This window comes from Molothrus ater, chromosome 6, assembly GCF_012460135.2.
Source record: "Molothrus ater isolate BHLD 08-10-18 breed brown headed cowbird chromosome 6, BPBGC_Mater_1.1, whole genome shotgun sequence".
NCBI classification, from domain to species: Eukaryota; Metazoa; Chordata; class Aves; order Passeriformes; family Icteridae; genus Molothrus; species Molothrus ater.
In genome coordinates, this window is record NC_050483.2 from 10,092,444 (window position 1) to 10,113,613 (window position 21,170).

General features: G+C 46.0%; 2 protein-coding genes across 2 annotated transcripts; both read left to right on the forward strand.

Moving 5' to 3' along the window:
* KNSTRN (kinetochore localized astrin (SPAG5) binding protein) lies at positions 1-4,215 on the forward strand. The gene is made up of 8 exons (XM_036383686.2): positions 1-64; positions 1,016-1,148; positions 1,293-1,349; positions 1,562-1,649; positions 2,723-2,843; positions 3,157-3,209; positions 3,337-3,411; positions 3,966-4,215. Exons 1-8 carry the CDS (start codon positions 1-3, stop codon positions 4,095-4,097), a joined length of 723 nt encoding a protein of 240 aa, XP_036239579.1. The 3' UTR covers positions 4,098-4,215.
* Positions 4,216-4,424: 209 nt separating this feature from the next.
* Positions 4,425-18,260, forward strand: IVD (isovaleryl-CoA dehydrogenase). The gene is made up of 12 exons (XM_036384588.2): positions 4,425-4,556; positions 7,431-7,520; positions 8,770-8,821; positions 11,448-11,617; positions 13,041-13,134; positions 13,390-13,526; positions 14,047-14,143; positions 15,229-15,322; positions 16,438-16,519; positions 16,983-17,087; positions 17,723-17,795; positions 17,908-18,260. Exons 1-12 carry the CDS (start codon positions 4,425-4,427, stop codon positions 18,039-18,041), a joined length of 1,260 nt encoding a protein of 419 aa, XP_036240481.1. The 3' UTR covers positions 18,042-18,260.
* The last annotated feature ends 2,910 nt before the right edge of the window (positions 18,261-21,170 follow it).

The window sequence follows — 21,170 nt, forward strand, 5'->3', positions numbered from 1 at the left end:
ATGGACGGGCGGCTCTCCCGCATCCCCGTGCACACCCGGTTCCACCGCCCCGAGCCGTCCGCAGGTGAGTGCGGGGCACGGACGGGCACCCGGGGGGGCACGGCTGGCACGGCTGGCACGGCTGGCGGGGTTCGGCCGAGGGGTGCAGCGGAGCGCCGGCTTTAGGGTGCTCCATCGCTGCCTGGCTACGTGGTGGCTGTTCCAAAATCTAATTACAAGCTTTATTCCACTGTTTGGTCCCTGTTTAGGACTTAAGTTAACGCTCAGCCTGCTGTGTCTACCCTCCACCGGCTAAAGGCAGCGGCCCCTTGATGCGAAAGATGCTTCATTCACAGTCTCTTTTCTAAATATTTAAACGCTGCTTACAGCACTTTATAGCATTTTATAAGCGGAAGGCACCCAGGATTAGCGTTAAAAACATGGGCGCTGAGCTGTATCGGTGGAAACTCTGCGTTGCTCTAATGTAAATGTGCGCATGGGTATTTAATTTGAAAAATACTTAACTTGAGGGAGAAAAAGCAACTTCCTAAACTCACTGAGTGAACAAAGCTTTATATACTTAAACAGTTGTGATTTAAGAGAAATAAACTCTACATAAAAAGCTAGTTTTCTACGTTATTTTAGTAGCTATTCACTCGTAGCAAAATATGGAGGTCTCTTAACAGAATTTCATGGGCTGTGTTTGTTTTGCTTCCAGCATTGAACAACAACCTTGTGGCACGATGTCTGCTGGATGTTGAGACTTTCTTTATTGTGTATTATCATTTCAAGTTCTCATTAGTGCTAGCCTGGTGATTGTATTTTAACACTGTATACATCTGACCTGTTTCTGGCTTATTCTGGACCCTTGGTCCTGGGTAAAACTTGAAGTCTACTCTTAGTTACTTCTGCCTCTACTTCTATGTAGAAGTCTCCGTTCTAGCCAGATATAACTGCTTTACCTTAAAGGCTTAAGAGACCTTAAAGCAGGTTACTTCTAGTCTGTGGTGTTTTCACAGCTGTCTTTTTCTCACAGAATTGCAAATGAATTTTCTTTCGAAGAGAAAATTTGTCAGCACAACATCAGAGCCAGGGCTCAGCGTGGTTCCCAGTCTTCACTTTACCTCAAACGTTCCAGCAGACAGTGTCTTCAAGCCTGCAAACCAAGGGTAAATCAAAGCAAAATATTGATGGATTTATTTGGCAGATGTCCTAAAGATGGCTCATTTTGCACATTTTGTCAAACTAACAGCCTTGGTGATCTGCAAGAACATTGTAGTCTTCTGGTAATTTTATTTTATCTCTCTTTTAAGGTTGCCTAAGTCTGAGAAGAAAGTGGAACCAGTTTCAAAGAAGATAGTGGCAAGACGGTATGTGCCTCCCATCTCTGTTAGTTGTCCTTGTGCTGTGGTGTTCTCCTGTGAAGGCTGGTGATGAGCTCTCATCCATGTGCAGCTTTCCTGCCAAGTTTGCTAATTAAATCTGTTGGTCAGAACAAATGCTTAAAAAAGGTTAAAGGGAAATTAGGAGGTGTGCAACACTGGTATTTTTGCCCCTGAGTCTTTGTTCTTTAACTCCACAGCCCTCTCAGCAGATACCAACTAGAAGCAGAGCTGAAAAACAAGAATCAATTGGTGGAAACACTCAAACAACAATTAGCAAGAGCAGAGGTAAGGATAGGAGAGAAAAATAAATAAATTGTTGAGTAATTTCTGCATTCTGATCCATACAGAGTCATGTTAAGGATTGTCTTGCTTTTATTCTTGTCTTCATCAGAATGTCTTTGTATTCTTCTGGACAAGTTGTTTGAGTTGTTTGTATCTCCTGCTAGTTGTTTTCCCATCTGCTCAGCTCTGGAGAGGCCAAACTGGGAATATTTTGTCTGGTTCTGGGCTCCTGGTACAAAAGATATATGAATGTACTGGACAGAGTCCAAGAAAGGGCCACAGATGGACTGGAGGAAAGGCTGAGAGAGCTGGGACTGTTCAGGGACTTGTGTTTCAAACAGACCTGATTTTGTGGAATCAGGTTCAGAGTCAGAATTGGCACTTGATTATTCCCTGGCTCTCAGAGGTATCTCTAGGACATGCTTAGTACCACTTCTGTCACGCACAGGAGGCCCACCTGGCAACGTACAGCTGTAAAATCTCACTTTGTTTTCTAGTTCTCAATCTCTGGGATGATCATTCCTCTCATGTCACAGCTTGATTTTCTTAAGAGCCTCTGAGACTTCCTATGAAATGTTCCCAAAGCTTCTGACACTATGAGGCAGATCACCCTAATCCACATGCTTATTGATCATATTGGAGAATCGCATTCATCTTGGGAGGTTGATCAGCTTATCCAATTGCCTGGTAATATCTGGATAGTGTAGGGAATAATGCTGTGGCTTCAAGGCCTGACACACCCTTTTCTTCACAATGTTTATATGCTCCTTAGTGCATGCATTGTTTACATAAATGAGAGGGAGCACAAGAAAGGATAGAGTTGCCTAAAAGGAATTCGCCCATGATCAGATTTTTCTAGTAATTGCTCTGGTGTGTGGATGTAATAAATGTATTACTCCTGTCAAGAAGCAGGAGCAAGGACCTGCAACAGCCTCATTTGCTGTGGCGGTAGAGACAGAAGGCAATGTCTGATTCTTGGTGCCAAGTGCAGTACTGTGAATTTGTTTGTGTCAGTATTACTAAGGAGAAGAAAATCTCCTTGGGAACTTGCCTCACTTACAACCTGTGTTAACCAGGGCACTCTCAAGTTAAGGGAGTTAAAGAAGGAGAATGAGAGGCTGGTCCATGAGGTTGAGAAGCTCAAGAAAATTCAGGAGACTTGCATGACAATTTTAGAAAGCAGAAACATCAATCCTGGTAAGGAGTTTGCACTTTGCTTACATCCTGGTACTCCTTCTCCAGAATGGTTTTTTTTTCCTTTTGTTGTGACTATTCATAAGAAATTTGGACTGTGCTTCCTTTTTTAAGGAATACTGCTGGAATTCCAGGGTTTGGGGGTTTTGGGGAGTTTTTTGTGGCTTAAGTGAAGAACTGCTTCCTGTAGTAAACCCTGGCCTGGATAAACTAACTTAGTATTTCTTGCTGTAGAAAGTCACTTTGAAAAGCTGTTTGTTCTCAGAGTTATGTGTATATTAGAGGTTTACTAATGCACCTCCTGAATTCCTTACAGGCAGCACCATAGAGGAGGAGAATGAGATGCGTGCGTGCCGGGAAAAGACGACAGTAAGAAAAGCTTGAACTGGGCTTTGAGGGGTCTGTGTGCCCCCACCCTTCTCTCCTGATGCTCAAACAGCTGAGACTCACATTTATTTGCATCATATTAAAAGTCATTTTCCTTTTGACTCTTCAGATGCTAACTAGCATGGTCACAGAAGAATTGATGCTGTTTTGTCACAGAGCTGCACAAGAGAAGGAGATGCTTGAGGTAAGACTGACTCAACCTGGCAGTGAGCATCAGGCCCTCAGGGAGGTTATTTTGCCCCTCCCAATTCTCTTTTATTCCACATGAGCCAGATGAAAACCTGCGGTATTCCTCTTTTAATGTAAACACACTTGTTAAGGAAACTGTTACTCCCCTTTTAAATAGAGGTATCCACCAGCCTGGTTGTTATTCTGGAGGTCAGAAAATTGATTTGAATTGGAAACTGTTGCAGAGCAGTGACCCTGGCTAATGTCTGGGGAAACTGAGAAGTGTGCAAGCACAAGTGGCTTCAATAATTACCAATATAGAGACCAAAATAGTCATTAAATTTCAGTTCTGCAATTCTTAAGAAGACCTAGAGCTAAAATATAATTGTTATAGGAGATTTCCTATATTTTGGCCATAGATAAATTTACATTTTCCACAAGCAATCAAGGTAAAAGAAATCCCAGGTTTATCTTAGTTTAGGAGGAAGAGCTCAGATGCTTTAGGACTTGGCTTTTCTGTTCCTTACTCTGGTGTTAGTACAAAGGTGCTGTGCACTGACTTCTCCACAGACAGCCATGGCCAAGTGGAAATCAGCACAAGAGGAGAACCAGCATGCCCTGGAGAAGCACTCCGACTTCCAAGCTCAAATTAAGGAATGGAAAACCAAACTTGAAGTGCTGGGGAAGCTCCTGGCAATGTGAGGCACGAGGATGGACTGGGATTTTTGCTCTTTCACCCCTAGTTCAGTGGTCCCTGTTTGTCAAGCCGGTTCCTGCGTTTGGTGATCCAAACGCCGAGCTGTGACTGCTCCCCGGCGGGGTAAGGACGGACGGGGGGCTGAGGTAGCAGCGATGGCCGGTCAGCCTTGTGTCGGGCGTTCGCCGCTCTGCTCCGGTGTCGGGTGTTCGTGGGTTTTAGTTCAATAAAGGTGCTCCAAGGACGTGCGCTCAGCCGCGGCCGCTCCGGGAGGCGGGCGCCGGGGCGGGGCGGGGCCGCGCCTGCGCGCGGGGCTGCGGCGGGGAGCGGCCATGGCGGCGGCGGTGCTGGGGCGCGCGGCGGGCGGGGCGCGGCGGTGGCGGGCGCTGGCGGTGCCGCGGCGCGGCGGCGCGGGGCTGGCGGTGGACGACACGGTGAACGGGCTGAGCGCCGAGCAGCGCCAGGTACGGCCGGGCCGCGCCGCGCCGCGCGCGGGGGTGTGGCGGGGCGGGCGGGCGCCGATTGGCCGCGGCCGGGCCGGGCCGCCCAATCCCCGCGCGAGTGGCGGGGGCGCGGCGCCCCCGGACACGCGGCCCGCGGCAGTGACCGGCCCGCGGCCTCGCCACGGAACGCCGCACTGCCTAAGGGAACGGCCCCGGCCTCCGCCTGCGGCTGTTGGATAGGCGATAATCGGCAGAAACGTGATCGTCAAAGGAACATTTCGGTGGGGTCGCGGCACATCCTCCCAAAAGGAGTGTTGCAGCTCTCCCAGCTTGCTCTCCTGCCCAGTGGGCCGCTTAAAGGTTTAGGGTAATTCTTGGAACTCGTTGCAGGCTGCAGCTTTGCTGCAAGGGGCACGCAGGGGCAGCACATCTCTGTTCTGGTGACCAGTGAGGGGAACCAGGGAAGGGCAAGATCTGGGTCAGGGGAGGTTTAGGCTGGGTATTGGGAAAAGGCTCTTCCTCCAGAGAGTGGTCAGGCACTGAAACAGCTCCCCAGGGAATCATCATAGCCCTAAAGCTACCAGAGCTCAAGGATCATTTGGACAACGCTGTCAGGCACAGGGTGAGATTGTTGGGGTTTCTGTACAGGGCTGGGAGTTGGACGTTTCTCTGAAAACACTGGGAAAAACAAGACTCTTACGCTGTCTTTAGTGTTAGTGTGTAAGGCATTACTTTATTCTTGTCCAAGACGTGTCTGTGTGGCTGACAAAATTCTGACCTCCACACAATCCCAAGACACAAAACTTTTTCACTTACACATATTTAGCAAACAAAAGTTTATTGGTTCTGAGTTGCATCATTCTCTTTATTAATTAGTGTTCTGTCCTCTATTGGTTATTGATTTCTCACTCTTCATGCTTATCTGGCTGACTTTCTTTAGTCCTTTTATCATTTTTTTCTCAAATTGGGAGTTTCCAGCCTTCTAGGCTTGAGTCTTATCTGTGTCTTTTGGTTGCTTCAACATGTCTTTGAAGGGCCATAAATTTAAGATCCCAGATGTCCAGTCTTCACCTTCCTTAGGCTTTATTTATTGGAGTTTTTCAGGATTAGTTTTAGCAAACCTAAGGTTTCAGTGATTTAATGATCAAAGTAAGTGTCTGTGAAAAAGGAACTTAACTAATACTGACTACAAGTGGGCATGCTTACAATTAATTAAAACAGCTAATGAGACATTAGTTAGGAAAGTTATATAATTTCCAACAGACTGATGATCCTTGTGGGTCCCTTCCAGCTCAGAGTGTTCTATGATCCTTAGCTTTGCTGTGTTCTGTGTGCAGCACCAGCCAAGTGCTGACCATTCCAGATGTATTCCCTTCTGCCCCAGGGCTTGGAGTGAAGGGCAGTGTCTTCCCAGGACTGTTCCACACAGGCTCCTGCTAGTGAAACACTGGAGCTACAGCCTCACTTTCCAGACAATTCTGATGGTGCAAGCACATGGATATGTAGAATAAACTTACTTGTTCTTCTTTCTTGCTGCAGAATTATTCCTTGCCACGATTGTGTTCGTGTTTATGGCCTTATCAGCTCAAACTGACATTTCTTTGTACTATTATATTCAGCAGATGTAAAAGAAGATGCAAAATATTCATCTTGTTCCTATCTGTCTGATGGAAAAGCTAAAAAGAAAAAAAAAATCAGAAATAATCTTCAGTAATATTAGTGAAATTGTGAATTAAAGGCAATATAACTGTTATAAACTGGGTTAGGATGTCAGGGCTGCCTGTCTGACTTCATCCTCAATCTCTAATTGATTAAGACTTTTTTTATTATGGTTTTAAGCTTGTCTTAATTTATTTTAAGCTCTTTGCCCAAGTATAATGCAGTCAGCTTTGTCACAGTGGAAAGATATCTAATGTCTTTTGGGATTCTCTTTAGGTTTATAAATCTAGCAATGGAGAAAAAGCTTGTTTGCTAGTACTGGAATCCAGGGTCTGCGTGATTTTGGAAATGTAACACATCTTCTCAGTTGTAAAAAGGAGGATACTTAGGTTTTGGTGGTCAGAGAAAGACAGTGGAGTGTGGGCATATTCTGGTTTGTTGTTGCTGCCCCTTATACAGGTTCTGGTTTAACAGCTCAGGGTTTCAGTCTCTAAAACTGTTGCTTCATCAGAATTAATGTGTGGGAATAAAGAACCGAAAAGGAAAAAAAAAAACATTGTTCAATATGACCATAAAATCAAGACCAAGTTTTTAAATCTTCCTGTTAAAAACATGTAAGATACTGTATACATTTTGTTAGTATGCTTATAGACTTCTGTAGCATACATGTAAGTGTTCAGAGTATAAAATTTAGAAAAATATTTTGAGATTTTAGCACTTGGATCAATGAACATTCCTGGCTCTATCAAATTTCCTCACTGTAGAAGGTAGTAAGGTAGGTAATGTAGTTCTAGTTTGACACACAAACATGTTTTAATTAGTATCCCTGCTTATTGCAGGCATCTGCACGCCATTAAATGATGCTGTAAGCAGCTGTGGGATGGGTTAGCACATTATAAACTCAGTTCATCAGCTTCCAAAGTTCCCTGCCCAAAAATATGCCTGAAACCCCAGTGCAGGCAGGAGTTCAGGAGCATTCTCTCATGTCAGGGTACAGTTGAGGTTAAATGCTGAGAGGGACTAAAGTACATGAAGTGCTTTTTAAAAGACTAAAGAAATTACCCTCTGATGTGGTATTTCAGCCAGTTACCTGAACCATGGATTTCCTTATGGTCTTGTGCTTCTGGGTTTGGGATGCTGGAACGGCCTGGTGAGGGAATGTTGGCAGGACCAGGGGAAGATGACAATATATTGCTGAGATGTAATGGATGTGTTTTTCCTCCCCTCTTTTCCCAGCTTAGACAGACCATGACAAAGTTCTGCCAAGAGCATTTGGCTCCAAAGGCCCAACAGATTGACCAGGAAAATGAATTCAAAGGCATGCGGGCAAGTATTTCATGTGTGGTTCTGAAAGCCTCTCTGGGCTTTGATCTCTGCCTTAGTCCAGACAATCCCAAGCCACACCACAGGCACATGTGCATTAACTTTTCAAACTTAAAAGCCACAGAGAAAACCTTTTTTTGATTTCCTGTTTTAGCATTTGTTACCAACTTTCAGCAACCTGGGGCAGAACCCAGAGATAATCATAATAGATTGATAATGGTCTTGTTTGGATTCTTATCGTGGGATTCCTGCCTGTCTGTTCTGGCTCCTTCCCCAAGTGTGCTTTGTATGCTCCTGGCTCAGTCCCTTTCTTGGACATGAATTTCCTCTTCAGCTTTGCTGTGAAAATATTGTGTACAAATGCTGAAACTTGCCTTTCTAATAAACCCAACAAATGCTGTGCCACAGGGTGCTTTGATTGATGGAAATGAGAGATCTGACTATTGGTTTTTATAAGCTCCACAAGACTCAAAAAGCTCTCAACATCTGCCAGCATTTCCTAGAGCTCTGATGTTGACATTTCCAGGGCTATATGTGCAGCTTTGAAGTGAAGTGTATAAATTTAGCCGGGCATTCCAGATGTCATCCAGAGCTATTGTATGATACTTTTTGAAGTCTCTGATAATTATTGCTGGACACCAAGGCCAAGTGAGGAGCACTCACCTATGTGTCCACCACATAGCAGAGGAAAGAGGCAGCAGGGAGATGGCCCCACCAGGACACGTGTGGGCCTCCCTGGTGACAACATCCTTTGCTACAGCATTTTGTCATGGCTGTGGCATTCCCAATTTTTTAATCTCCCCCAAGTATGCTTACTTGGCTTTAGTTGCCAGCTCCTGTTTTACTGGAAGAGTTTTAAAGTGCCATAATTCATATTATGGCACTTTAGCTTCATATTTCCTGGGTTTTGGTAATGGATAGTTTATACTGTTACACAAAAATTTTCATTGGAGTGGGCAAAGAGTTAAATCTTAGGAGGTGTCCTTCCAGATTTAAATTTAGGCATGTGAATTTTCACTGAATTCCACAACCTCCTCCTGTGTGTAGCATAACTAGTGTCCTTAAATATGGGTGGTTCTCAGTTCTGAGGATAGAGCTGCCCCAGGGGAGGAACAGGAATTAGGGTTGTATTTGCCTCATTCTTGTGATAGCTCACAGATAAACAGATGTATCCAGTGAGCTACCTGGGGAAAGTAGTTATGCTGATGCCCAGGCTGCCAGTTTGTGCTGATTGCTTGTTCTATATTTGTAGGACTTTTGGAAGAAACTTGGAGAATTGGGAGTTCTGGGAATCACAGCCCCTGGTAAGTTTCTTTTGATCTTTTGCCTTCTGACAGGTGACACTTCAAACAAATGAGAGACCACTTAAACTCTCACTTTCCAGTTCACAACAGCCTTCCTTGTCTGTGATGTGGCATTCATTTTGTCCTATCTTTGTGTTTAAAAAAACTTTCTCACTGTTTTTCTTTTTCTCTGACTTTAGATCCTTTTTCATTGTTAGACAAAATGCCTTTCACAATTTAAAAGCACTGCTCAGAAATGGTTTCTCCAGATGTAACATATGTAGCTCAAACGTATTTGTGCCTTTCTGATGTGAAGCAAGTTTTGAAGAATGAGAGCTAGAGATAAAAGTATCCCAGAACAAACATCCATCTGTAATGGGAGAAGTTAAAGGCTCTAAAATAATGCCCTGAAAAGCTGTGATAAGTAATGGGGAGTGACCACAGCCAACCAGTCGGAAAAAAATCAGGGGAAATCTTATTCAGCCTTGAGCAGGTTAGTGAAAAGTGTTGTGATGAGTGTTACAGATGAGTGTGATCGTGCTGAATGCACCAAGGCAGGGTAATGAGGAGAAGCCCTTAGTGGAGAAAAGCGGCTGATGGGGCCTTTCTTTCCCCATGGAAAAGTCTGTTTGCTGGATGTGGCTGTGCAAAGGCTCTGCAGAATCCAGCTGAATAGCAATGCGTCCAAATAATGCCTCTGCCTCGCTTTCAGTGCTGAAAGACTCTGCATTTCTGCTTTCTCTCTCTCCTCTTCCCCATTTACTGCTGCTCCTGTTTTTCCTCACTCTTCCCTTCTTTCTTCTTTGATGTTGTGCCTGAGGCTTACAGCAGTTTCCCACACTATAAATAAGCCATCCCCTCACAAGTCCTGTCCTTCTTGATTTCCTCAAAGGTTTACCTCTCAAACCCTCCTATGCCCAGGATTTTTCACTTTATTTTGGATTGTAGAGTTGCGTGTTTCTTTATTGATGTTGGTTTTGTTGGAGGAGAGTGGGATTTAGGATGTAAAGATCATATGGAATCTTAGGAGGGTGTACACAATTAAATGGCATGTTTGGGTGCCAGTGCATCAAGTCTATTAAGGGAACATTTTGAATAACAGTGCTGTTTGATTTCTTCTTAAAACTAAGATAAGTGTGGTGTTTGTAACTTTCCATTTGTTTTATAAAGTGCAAAGTGAAGAAATGTAAATATATCGTGTCCATGGAATGATAATACAGGCATATCATGTACAAAGAGTAGCTTTGAAAGCACAGCATGATTGGAACACACCATGGTTTGTGTTATATGAGGAGATGTCCGGCAGGATCATTTTCCTCTTCCTCTTTCAGTGCAAAGCAATCCTGGATTTGTGCTGCACACAGTTACCTCACCTTTCTTGAGGCAAAAGCACCAAACCCAACCATTATATAGGAATTCATAAAAAACTCTCTTGTTTTGGCATACATGAGAAATTGTTAAGCCCATCTTTTATGATACTGACAGCAAACCCCTAAACCTGGGTTTGTGGTAGGGAGAGATTTTAGAGGATAAAGTGCCCTGCAGATAAAAGCAGGAGTCAAAATGAGGGACATGGGAGGAAAGGCTGAATGTGATGCCAGTGGCTGTGGTGTTAATTTGAGGAATCTGGGACAGCAGCCCCTTGGAGCTGTGCCCTTTGGTCACTCTGAGCACAGACAGAGATTTGCCCTTACCTTGTTGCTCTTGCTTGCAGCCTCCACGTTGATGACAAGTAAGTGCTCCAAACTTATCTCCCCAGCTGCTTCTTGGCATTCATGTCCTGTTGTAGTGCTTCTCTTAGCAGTACAACCACTTGCTTCCTACCTGGAGAACAAAGCTTTTAGGTTGGGAGGTGACTGTATTTGTGTGTCTATAAACATGTTTAGAGGGACGTGTGTGTATGTTTATGTAGGCTGTTGGCTCCTCAAGGCTGTTACCTATTTCTCAGCCTTCTCTTTTTACCTGCCATCTCTCTCCCTGTTCTACTGTGTGATTTTAATCTTTACTATTAGTTTTAGGCTCAACTCCATGTGCCTAGCTGGGGTCTCAGTGCTGCTCTGTCTCGCTTTATCCTCTCTTGAAATCTACGTGCTTGTCACTGACAAATTACATTTATGGATCATTCTCGTTCTCAGTTGGCCACTCATCAAAATTCTGGTGTCCTGCACATTTGTAGGCTTAGAAAAGTCCTTAGTGTCATATTTTTGAGCAGTTTGAGAATTTCTCATTTGTTTAGGGGCAAACATACATGGATTTTACAAACCTTCCCTGTGTTCCTTTGTTCTCACCTTAAGGAGGTTGCAACTTGGTGATTTAATCTTTGTGACAATACTAAGGTTGATAAGAAGGACTCATTATTACTCAATGTCAGTAACACGTTCAAGATGTGTCCTTGTGCGTGTTCTACGTATAAACTATGTTATATGAGTCAACTATGGATTATGCTGAAGACAAAATATCCCTGTGACTTTAAGATGAGAAAAATGAAATTCTGAAAGGATGGGGAAAGCCAGAAGTGCCCAGCTCAGGGATGGCAACAGTCAAACCCAGAAGCATTCTCAGTGTCTTGGATTTCATTGGAGACTGAGCCCAGCCCTGGGATCTTGTGCACGTGGTGGGTAACGTGAGCTTTTTGCTCTCCTCCCAGCGGAATACGGTGGCTCTGCCCTGGGGTACCTGGACCACGTGCTGGTGATGGAGGAGATCTCCCGAGCGTCAGCGTCCGTGGGGCTCAGTTACGGGGCCCACTCCAACCTGTGCATCAACCAGCTCGTGCGCAACGGCAACGAGGCCCAGAAGCACAAGTACCTGCCCAAGGTATGTGGCTGGAGGAGGGGCAGCACTGCAAAGCATTTGGCTCCTGGTTTCAAGGATGGCATCTTTTAAGCACCAGCAGATTTCAGTGACCAAACCTTAGGAAATACTGAATGTGCCAAACTCGCCCTTCTCTGGCTTGTCAGTTTTTATCCTATGAATCCATATTGACCTCATCCCATGCCCGTGTCCTTGTCTGCAGGCAGCACAGCCCAGCTCTCTGGAGCTGTGTTACTAAGGGAGGCTTTGAGGTGACACTGGAGAATATTCTTTCAAAGTCCCAAATCACTTTGAGATTTCTGAATGAAAGTCACTGCTTTCCTATTTTATATTCTCCATTTCTCACTGCTGAAATGCTTGGTTTGGCTGTTAATTAACTACATGTGAAACTTCATCATCACTTGGGGCAATTGATGTTGCAACTCAGAAGTGCATTAATTAGATTTCCGTTTTTAAATGCATATAAAAACAATGAGCACATTGAATCCCAGCTACTGAGATTATCAGTGAAATTATCAGCACAAGAAACTTGATTTAAACAATATGCAAAGTACAGTGTCACTTCCTCAAAGCACTGTGCAGCCTGCAAATGTGTAACCCCAAATTGTCCTCCTTCCTCAGGTGTATTTTCATGCTTCATTCTCTGCCTTTCAATGAGATGTGAAGTCACTTCAGCTCTGACTTGTTTTGGCTCCTGACAGAGCACTTTAAATGTACTTAACTAGATTTGAGCACTTCATTGGGACTTCTGTAGCAATGCACTGATGGATTGAATTGGTTGAACATATTTTAAGCATTGAGTCGTCTTTTTAAAAAAAAGTAGAGATCAAAAGGAGGAGAAGATGGATGAAAGTACACAGGGAGGGAAAAAAAGGCAAGGAGAAAAGGGCAGGATGAAATAACAGTGAAGCAGAAGCAACAGCTCTGCCAGAGCCTGGTGTGAGCAGGCACAAGAGGAGGGTCCATCTGCTGTTGTGGGGTGATTGTGGGGGGACTGGCCCATGAGAAGATTGCAGAGAACTTTGCCATCCCTTTTCACCCCCTCATTGGCCTTCTGTGTTCACCAGCTCCTGTTTGTGTAAAAGGGCAGCAGAAAGCCCAGGCAGGAGCTGGGGACAGGCATATGGCTGCCTGCATGGTTCCTTGGCACCTTCCTCGTGTGTTGCGCAAGCAGGGCTGTGCTTGTGTAGCTCAGACAGAGCTGAGTCACCCTTCTCATCCCTCTGGGATTTGGTTCTGTTCCTTCATGCAGTGCAAGGGAGCTCCTTGCTCGGGCTGTGTCGGGAACTGCAGCTCCTGTTTGAGTTCCTGCGGAGAACAGCGACTGTGGAGGTTCAGTGCAGGAAAACAGGCCAGGGGACTAAAGAGGGAACACAAACCATGCTGCTGGTCTTCATCTTTTGCTAATATTTGTCCTTTCTTCCAGCTAATCAGCGGGGAGCACATTGGAGCCTTAGCCATGAGCGAGCCAAATGCTGGCTCTGATGTTGTGTCCATGAAGCTGAAAGCAGACAAGAAAGGTAAAGCCTGTCCTGTGCTGCCCAGGGAGGTGCAGGAGGCCACATCCCTGCAGGTGTTCAAAGAACATTTGGCCATGGCACTCAGTGCTCTGGTCTGCTTCACAAGGTGGTGATGGGCCAAAGGTTGGACTCGATGATGATCTTGGAGGTCTTTTCCAACCTAAGTGATTCTGGGAAGCCTGTTAGGGAATAAATGGAGTGGGAAATACCAGCGTTGCTGTCATGAGCTAACAGATTTCATCTCTTGGCTTCCAGGAGACTTCTTTGTTTTGAATGGGAACAAATTCTGGATCACCAACGGGCCGGATGCGGATGTTCTCATTGTCTATGCTAAAACTGACATGAACGCTGTCCCAGCCTCCCAAGGCATCACCGCCTTCATCGTGGAGAGGGTAGGGTCAGTCATTCCCACAGGGTTTTAAAGCAGAATCCTTCACCTTAACAGCTTCATTTGGAAGTCAGCTGGTTTTCCTTCCATAGCTGCTAGCCTCTTCCTCAAAGACCAACTACTTTCTACCTTTCAGGAAGGAAAGGAACATTTAATAAAACAGAATCTGAGATCAGTAAACCTTCTGATGGACATAACTTCATTATTAGAACAGTTCAGTTCCAGGCAGAGCTTGCAACCCTTGCTGTAGGAGAGCCTGTGTTGGCAGCTGTCCAAATAACTTATTTGCTGTTTATGTGCATTAGAAAATGGGTGCACAGGGTTCGTATGTGTGTGTTTCTCTGTCTATTTGCTTTCTCTGCACTTGCACTTAGACCTGGTCTTGTTCTTAGGTCACTTTATCTCCCTCCTGGCACCCTACCCATGTTCCTGTGGTCAGGGGAATTTCACAGATCTCTCATGAGATTTTTTTAGTCTGTTGGAACTGAGATGTGAAATGTATTTTTACTGCTTTGACTTTGCAGGGAATGCCAGGTTTCAGGACAGCCCAGAAGCTGGATAAGCTGGGAATGAGAGGGTCTAATACCTGTGAATTGATCTTTGAAGACTGCAAGGTCCCTGGTGAGTTGGGTTCAAATCATGATGGTTTCCTGTATTCTTGATCAGATAAATTGGATCACTAATTACACACATGTTCAGCCTGTGACCTGCAGGGCTTTGCAGATGCTTATCTCTCTCTGGCAGCCTCTGAGGGAGCTGATGGGACTGGAAAAGTGCAATCTGCTGGATTGCAGGGAGGGAGCACATAGTTTGTCAGGTCACTGCTCTTTCACCCTTACGGACCTAGTTCTTAACCACAGCTTCTCCAAAGCCTTGCTGAAGTTTCTCAAGAAACTTGTTTCCATTAGAGCTCCTGTCTTGTAGGGAGGTGAGCTACTTTGCCCTAAAGGTTTTTTTCACTGGAGACTTTCCAACAGGCTTTGTAACACTTCTGAGTTTTTTTGGGGCCAGGGCCTGAAAATGGACATCCTTTCCCCTGTTAGTTAGCACAACAGAGGCCTCTGTAATAGCCACTCGAATAACAAGTATTTGTTATTTTAGTGGCAATTTTTGTTGATAGAAAAATTCCAGCCTTTTTAGAGCAAATGGAGAAGATGTCTTATCATAAAAATCCTGATTGCAAATTTGCAGAGCAAGGAGCTCTCCTGCTCCCCATATACACCTTCAAAAACTAAAGTGGAAGAGTTTCAGCTGAAACCTAACATTTCTAACTGTGTTGGATCCCTCCACCCTGAAATCATAAAGGCCAGTGCCCCGGTGCTCTGATCATGTCCCAGGAGTCATCCACAGGGAACAGCATGTTCTTGTGGAAAGAGGATGATGACATGGAGAAGCACATCACTGCAGTGTTGGCAGTTAATGCATTTGGCACTCTGGCCATTAATGCTTCTTCTAATCTTTGGCTTTGGAAGCTGAAACAGTTTTTATCCAGGAAATTTTTTAGGCTATTCAGTCATTTTTCATAGAATCCCAGGATGGTTTGGGCTGGAAGGAGCCTTAAGCTCATCCAGTCCCACCCCCTGCCGTGGGCAGGGACACCTTCCACTGGCCCAGGTTGCTCCTCTCCCCAGTGAACACAGGCCCTCAGTGAGCAGCTTGTCTAAGTTTTTCACATAAATAAATCACTTTTCCTTTGCTCTTTGCAGCTGAAAATGTCTTGGGGACACTGAGCAAAGGAGTCTATGTTCTGATGAGTGGATTGGATCTGGAGAGGCTCGTGCTGTCTGGAGGCCCCCTGGGGTAAGGGATTGTCATCTTTTATAGGTTGTAAGGCCAGAAGGGTCCTTGGTGATTGACAAACCTGGTGGGGATCCCTTGGGGCCTGGATGGATCCTGGATGGAGAATTAGGTTACTGGGGCAGCAGAAGAGAAGAGGCTGGGTCAGATGGAAGGAAGCAAGGTGTGAGGAGGTGCCATGGCTGCTGTGTGTCCCAGTCAAAACCAGCACTGAACTCCAGCACCAGCACAGCTGCCTGACTAGACTCTCCTGAAGGTGCTCAGGGCCTCCCAGCAGCCACTGCTCACTCAAATGTGCTCTGAGCTCTCATCTGTGAGCTCTCAGCTCCTCATGCAGTGGTTTTCCAATTTGAAAGCATCTCTTTGGAGCCCCATGTGAGGGGCAAGGGATGAGAGAAGCAATGCCAGAAAGAATGTTTGCAAGTCTGCCTGCCAGTGTCCACTGATCCTCAAGAGCAGGCTTTGGAAATTATCAGTCTTGATAAAAAAAATTTCCAGAGGTATAAATCTGCTTCAGTCCCCAGTTGCTGGCTTGTGTATCCTTGTGTTATTACTCAGGGAATAACCAGCACATTTGTGTTATCAATTCCTTAGAATCTAACACACTATCCAGAGATTCACAAACTGGTTCGTTCTTCATTTATTCGATCCTTAAGCTCCCTTGTAATTATTGGCACCCCACAGTCCTTTTGTCCTCCTGAGTGGTCTCTCTGGGCTAATCCTCTTGTGGAAAGATCAACTTCCACAAAGCATGAGGAGGATTTTTTCCCCTCCTTGTTCTTACCTGTGCTTTTTTTTTATGGTATTGACTGTTATTCCTTGAGTTGAGGAACTCTGGAGGTAAGAGGAGCACAAACTGGTTGTGGTTGTGAGAAAGCTCTTCAAATCTCAGTCCCCTGAATTAAAAGGTCAGACCTTCCCACAAGATGTCCCAAATGAGCACTGGGGAGAAATATGGGACCTATGGATTTCATTCTTGGTCTTGTTTGAGTGGAGCTGTAGGAAGACAGCAGGATATCACTTCAGCTCTGAGAACCTTTTTGCCTTGGGTTACATTTCCAAAGTTAAATCATTATTAATTAATAGTTCCACTGTTTCCCTTTTCCCTCTCCTCTTAGGCTCATGCAAGCTGTTCTTGACCACGCAATTCCATACCTGCATGTCAGAGAAGCATTTGGACAGAAAATTGGTCACTTCCAGGTGAGGCAGAAAAGGAATTTTTGTCCTCTTCTCTCTTTAAAACTGAGAAGACTGAGACTTTGCTGTGGTGGGGGCTTTGCATGGGAGAAGGTGACCTGATGTTTATGCTGGGGCTGCATTATGTGATAATGAGCAGCCTGGGCTAGTGTAAGGCTCCTGCTCATGGCAAGGAGATGGAATTGGATGAACTTTAAGGTCCCTTCCAACTCAAGGAATCCTGAGATTCTATGATGTGGTGAGAAGGTGGAAAGACCTCTGAGCCTGCTCCCCTGAGGTCGCTGTTGGTGGGTGAGGGACTGTAGCTGATATCTAGGGGTCTGTGGCTTAGCAGAACCTCCAGCTCCCTCATGTCTGCTGGGTCCATGTCTCCTCCTCCTGTGTCTAGTTCCTCTGAGGTATTTTGGGGAATGGGTGGTTCCCCTCACCCCTGTTAATTAATGTCCCTTGTCTTTGGGCCGTGCAGCTCATGCAGGGCAAGATGGCAGACATGTACACGCGGCTCATGGCCTGCCGGCAGTACGTCTACAACGTGGCCAAAGCCTGTGACCAGGGCCACTTCAACGCCAAGGTGAGCTCAACTCCTACCTGGGCTGAGTGTTCTGGGGCAATTCCTCCAGTCCCAGAGCCTCAGCTGGGGGGAGCCTCTGTACAACGAGTCCACACAGCCCAAAGGGTCTTTTTTTCACACCCAAAATACCTTTTTCCACTCACAAATTAAAAGCAAACCTCCTTTTACAAGGCAGGAGATTTAGCAGCATCAATAGATGTTTATTGGAAGCCCAGACTGTCCTGCTTGTTGTAAGGGCTGTAGCAGTTGTTAGAGGTGTTGTCACCTCCACCTGTCACCATGCCTCTGTTGGAGGAGGATGTTGAGTGTTTAACAGTGGGAGCACAGATCTCTGCATCCCAAAGCAAATCATGCTGGTCTTCTGGGGGATTGATGGGCCTTTGTGAGAGAGCCATCTTCTCTGGTGCACTTTTTATCTTTTTCTTCTTCTGTCTTCATGTGGCCTTTGCAGACCTGCTGTGAGTGTTCTATAGTAATAGGGACACTACTGGGGCTCCCTGTCCCTGTGCTTTGTATTCAAGTAGTTCAGGGTTCTTGGCAGGTGTCTGTAGAGTGATGGCAGCATGAGGGCAGCACAGGGACTGGAGATGGGCAGGTGACACTTTTCCTGACTGTCCCTTTTGACTGTCCCGTAGGACTGCGCCGGAGTGATCCTGTACTCAGCAGAGTGTGCGACACAGGTGGCCCTGGATGGGATCCAGTGCCTGGGTGAGTCACTGATGGCTGGACAGAGCCAAGCACAGTGCAAGAGCATTTCCCTCTGCTGTCCCACCCTGAAATCAGGGACAAGGAGTGACTTGTGGCTTTTTTTGTGTGGCAGGTGGGAACGGTTACATCAATGACTACCCCATGGGGCGCTTCCTGCGCGACGCCAAACTCTACGAGATCGGGGCGGGCACCAGCGAGGTGCGCAGGCTCGTCATCGGCAGGGCCTTCAACGCCACCTTCAAGTAATGCCACCACTACAGAGGCAGCACCACGACCACCATGAGGCCTTGACTGTGAGGCTGGAGCGCACAACTCGGCTTCTTCCTGGCTGCCATTCCAGCTTTGTCACTTGTGGAGTCCCCTCTGCCTGCTCTGGGAACAGATGCTGCTGGATTGGGCTTGGACAAAACAAATCAGAGGGTACATGGAAGAAGAAGTGTTTTTTCTTTTTTGTGATCATCCTGATTCATCGTGTTCATGAGCTGTTGATTCTCAGTTTTGCAAGGCAGACTTTCATCCCCCCCCACCAGGGGCAAGGGGGCCACTGCACACAGAAAGTCAACCCAAACCCACCAACATGGACAATGAGGGAACAACTTTGTTCTTACCAAAAAGCCCTGAGTGCCATTAAACAGTTAGAATTTAGCATATTGCCATTGGAAGGTGAAACTTCTACTGAGACCTTCCAATGGGACTATACCTTCCATTATGGGAACCTGACACCAACTATATTGAGGGGTTGTTCTCATGAACGCTTAAAGTCATCTGTGCACAAGCAGCGTTTTAGGTGCTGATTCCTAAAACCTCCTTAAATCCCATGTGTGTTGCTTCGCAGAATTCCTTTCCTATTTGCAGCTTTCCTATTCTGGCTGCTTCTGGAGTATTTGGGTCCAGGCCCAAGTCCTTGCTGTGCTGACTGACTGCTCCCACCTGGTCATGCTCTCAGAGTCGTCACCATCCGTCACTCTGGGGACAAGTTAACACATCAGAGCTGTGTTGTGACATCTGTGAATGAAGCAGGCAGAAAGAGCTGATTTCTTTGGGGTTTGGTTCCCTCTGAAGGTTGTTGTCTTGGCCAAGCCTGTCCTCACACTCCAAACTGTGGGCAGCTGAGCAATGTGTTTGTGAGTGATCTCAGTGCATCTTGTATCCAGCAAATCGGGGCTTATCCAGCTTTATAAAGGAAATTGTCCAGCATCCTGCCAGCCTTTAAGTGTGAATCACAAATGGAAATGGGCTGCTGGAAATGTGATTGAACAGTTAATTAAACCGTTGCCATGTAGGCAGCTCCCAGCAGTTTTAACAAAACTCACCTTCAACTGTGTGTATTTCTTTGGTTATAGTTGACTCTTGTCTATACCAGGTGACAGTAGACTAGAATTTAAAATGCCACAGATTGAAGACCATTCACTTCTCTGGATTGCCAGGTAGGTCACCAAGAGTTTATAAAAGTCACAAAGAGTCAGAAAGAGCTTCTGAAGTCCTGGTGGTAGCACCTTCCTCCAAAGCTTCATATTTATTCAGCCTCAGTGGGTGGCTGTCGCTCAGGAAGTGTCCCAGGGTTTAATTTTCAGCCTAAATCTCTGGATAGAGGGTGGACAGAGGTGCTTTGTCAGGAATATTTTGTTGACCTGCATCTGAAAATGCTGTGGAAGTGAATCTTGAGGTGTACTTCATACAGGAGATACTCAGTGCATTGGTGTCCGCAGATGTAAGAATTTAGTTATGTGACCAGACATTTATGTTTTGTCACAAAATTAATCTTGGACCACTGTTAAGATGCATTCCTGCCAGAGGAGCTTTTCTAGGAAGTGTCAGAGCCTTGACAGGATGGTGTGAGATTCAGATTGTTAAAATTAGGTTTTCTAAGGTGGAAGGAACCCAGAGATTTTTAAACCTGTCCTTCAGCATTGGAGAGGTCTGGTTTTAATACACATAATAAATAATACCTTCACTTTCCAGGCTGATCAGCACCTTGGAGTTGAAGGTAAAATGAATCAATATCTAACAGATCTTGGGACAGGGGCAGGGACAGCTTCATAAATCCTCAGCAGGGTTGTTTTATTCAAATCTCACTCCCTTCCACAGCAGCTGCCTTGGGAAAGGGATGGGAGAGCTTTTTTGGGGAAAAGAGGGTTAATCTTTATACTATACTAATAAAATAAGCTTTTGCTGTGGCCTGTGCTCTTGGGGGGGGGGCTCAGCAGAGGGGAAGTGAAGGCTCTGCTACCCACCAAAGCACATCCAGGCTGGCAGCAGCAACAGCCACGGTGTTGCTTTCCTGCCTATCCTTCTGTCTTCCCAGCCACAGCTTTTTCCCATAATTCTCATTTAAAATAAATACATTTACAGAGATCATGCAGGCTGTGCTTTAGCTCCTCTGGAGAGCAGCAGAGCTTACAGGGAAAACACAGGGGGCTGTGCTGCTGGATATCATCTGAATGGTTTCTGCTGTTGGTATGTGATGGAAATTGCCCTGGCCTGACAGCCTTTGGCTGGTGGCAGGGCTGGATGTGCTGCATCTTCCCTGTTTTTCAAGATCTTTGCCCTGTTTGCAGCTGGCTGGCTGCTGAGCAGAGAAGGCATGGAGAGCAGTGGGGGGAATTATTCATGAAGATATGCAGTGGGTTGACCCTGGCTGGGTGCCAGGCACCCACCAAAGCTTATCACTGCCCTCCACAGCTGGACAGGGAGAGAAAATATAACAGAGGTTCATGGGTTGAGATAAGGATTGGGAGAGATCCCTCACCCAAAACTGTCAGGCAAAACTGACTCGAATTAGAGATGTTAATTGAATTTATTACTAACAAAATCAGAGCACGATAATGAGAGGTTAAAAAAAAACCTCAAAAACATCTTCCCTCCTTCCCTTCTCTAAGTCCTCCCCCCACAGCAGCGCAGGGAGACGGAAGTGGTGGTTACAGTCAGTTCATCACAAGCTGTTTCTGCTACCGCTCAGGGAGAGGAGTCCTTCCCGTGCTCCAGCTTGGGGTCCCTCCCACGGCAGACAGCTCTCCATGAACTTCTCCAATGTGAGTCTATCCCATGGGCAGCAGCTCTCCATGTACTGCTGAATCGTGGGTCATTCTTCCACAGAAGAATGGGGTCAGTCCTTCAGACTCAGCCTGCTCCGAGGTGGATCCCCCACAGGTTCACAAGTCCTACCAGGAAACCTGCTCCAGCGTGGGCTGCTCTCTCCATGGCTCTGCAGGTCCCTGACAGGCATGGCTTTCCTGCAGGTTCACAGCCTCTTCTCAGGCACCCCCCTGCTCCAGTGTGGGGTCTGCCACAGGCTGCAGGTGCATCTCTACACACCCATGGCCCTCTGTGGGCTGCAGGGGGACAACCTGCTGCACCATGCTCTGTACCACAGGC

Bases quoted from the DNA above. Each gene is read 5' to 3' on its own strand.
- KNSTRN (XM_036383686.2), top strand. From the start codon at position 1: ATGGACGGGCGGCTCTCCCGCATCCCCGTGCACACCCGGTTCCACCGC. The intron at 65-1,015 runs GTGAGTGCGGGG...TTTTTCTCACAG, and splicing joins CCGCCCCGAGCCGTCCGCAG to AATTGCAAATGAATTTTCTT. The intron at 2,844-3,156 runs GTAAGGAGTTTG...AATTCCTTACAG, and splicing joins AAGCAGAAACATCAATCCTG to GCAGCACCATAGAGGAGGAG.
- IVD (XM_036384588.2), top strand. From the start codon at position 4,425: ATGGCGGCGGCGGTGCTGGGGCGCGCGGCGGGCGGGGCGCGGCGGTGG. The intron at 4,557-7,430 runs GTACGGCCGGGC...CTCTTTTCCCAG, and splicing joins TGAGCGCCGAGCAGCGCCAG to CTTAGACAGACCATGACAAA. The intron at 17,796-17,907 runs GTGAGTCACTGA...TTTGTGTGGCAG, and splicing joins GGATGGGATCCAGTGCCTGG to GTGGGAACGGTTACATCAAT.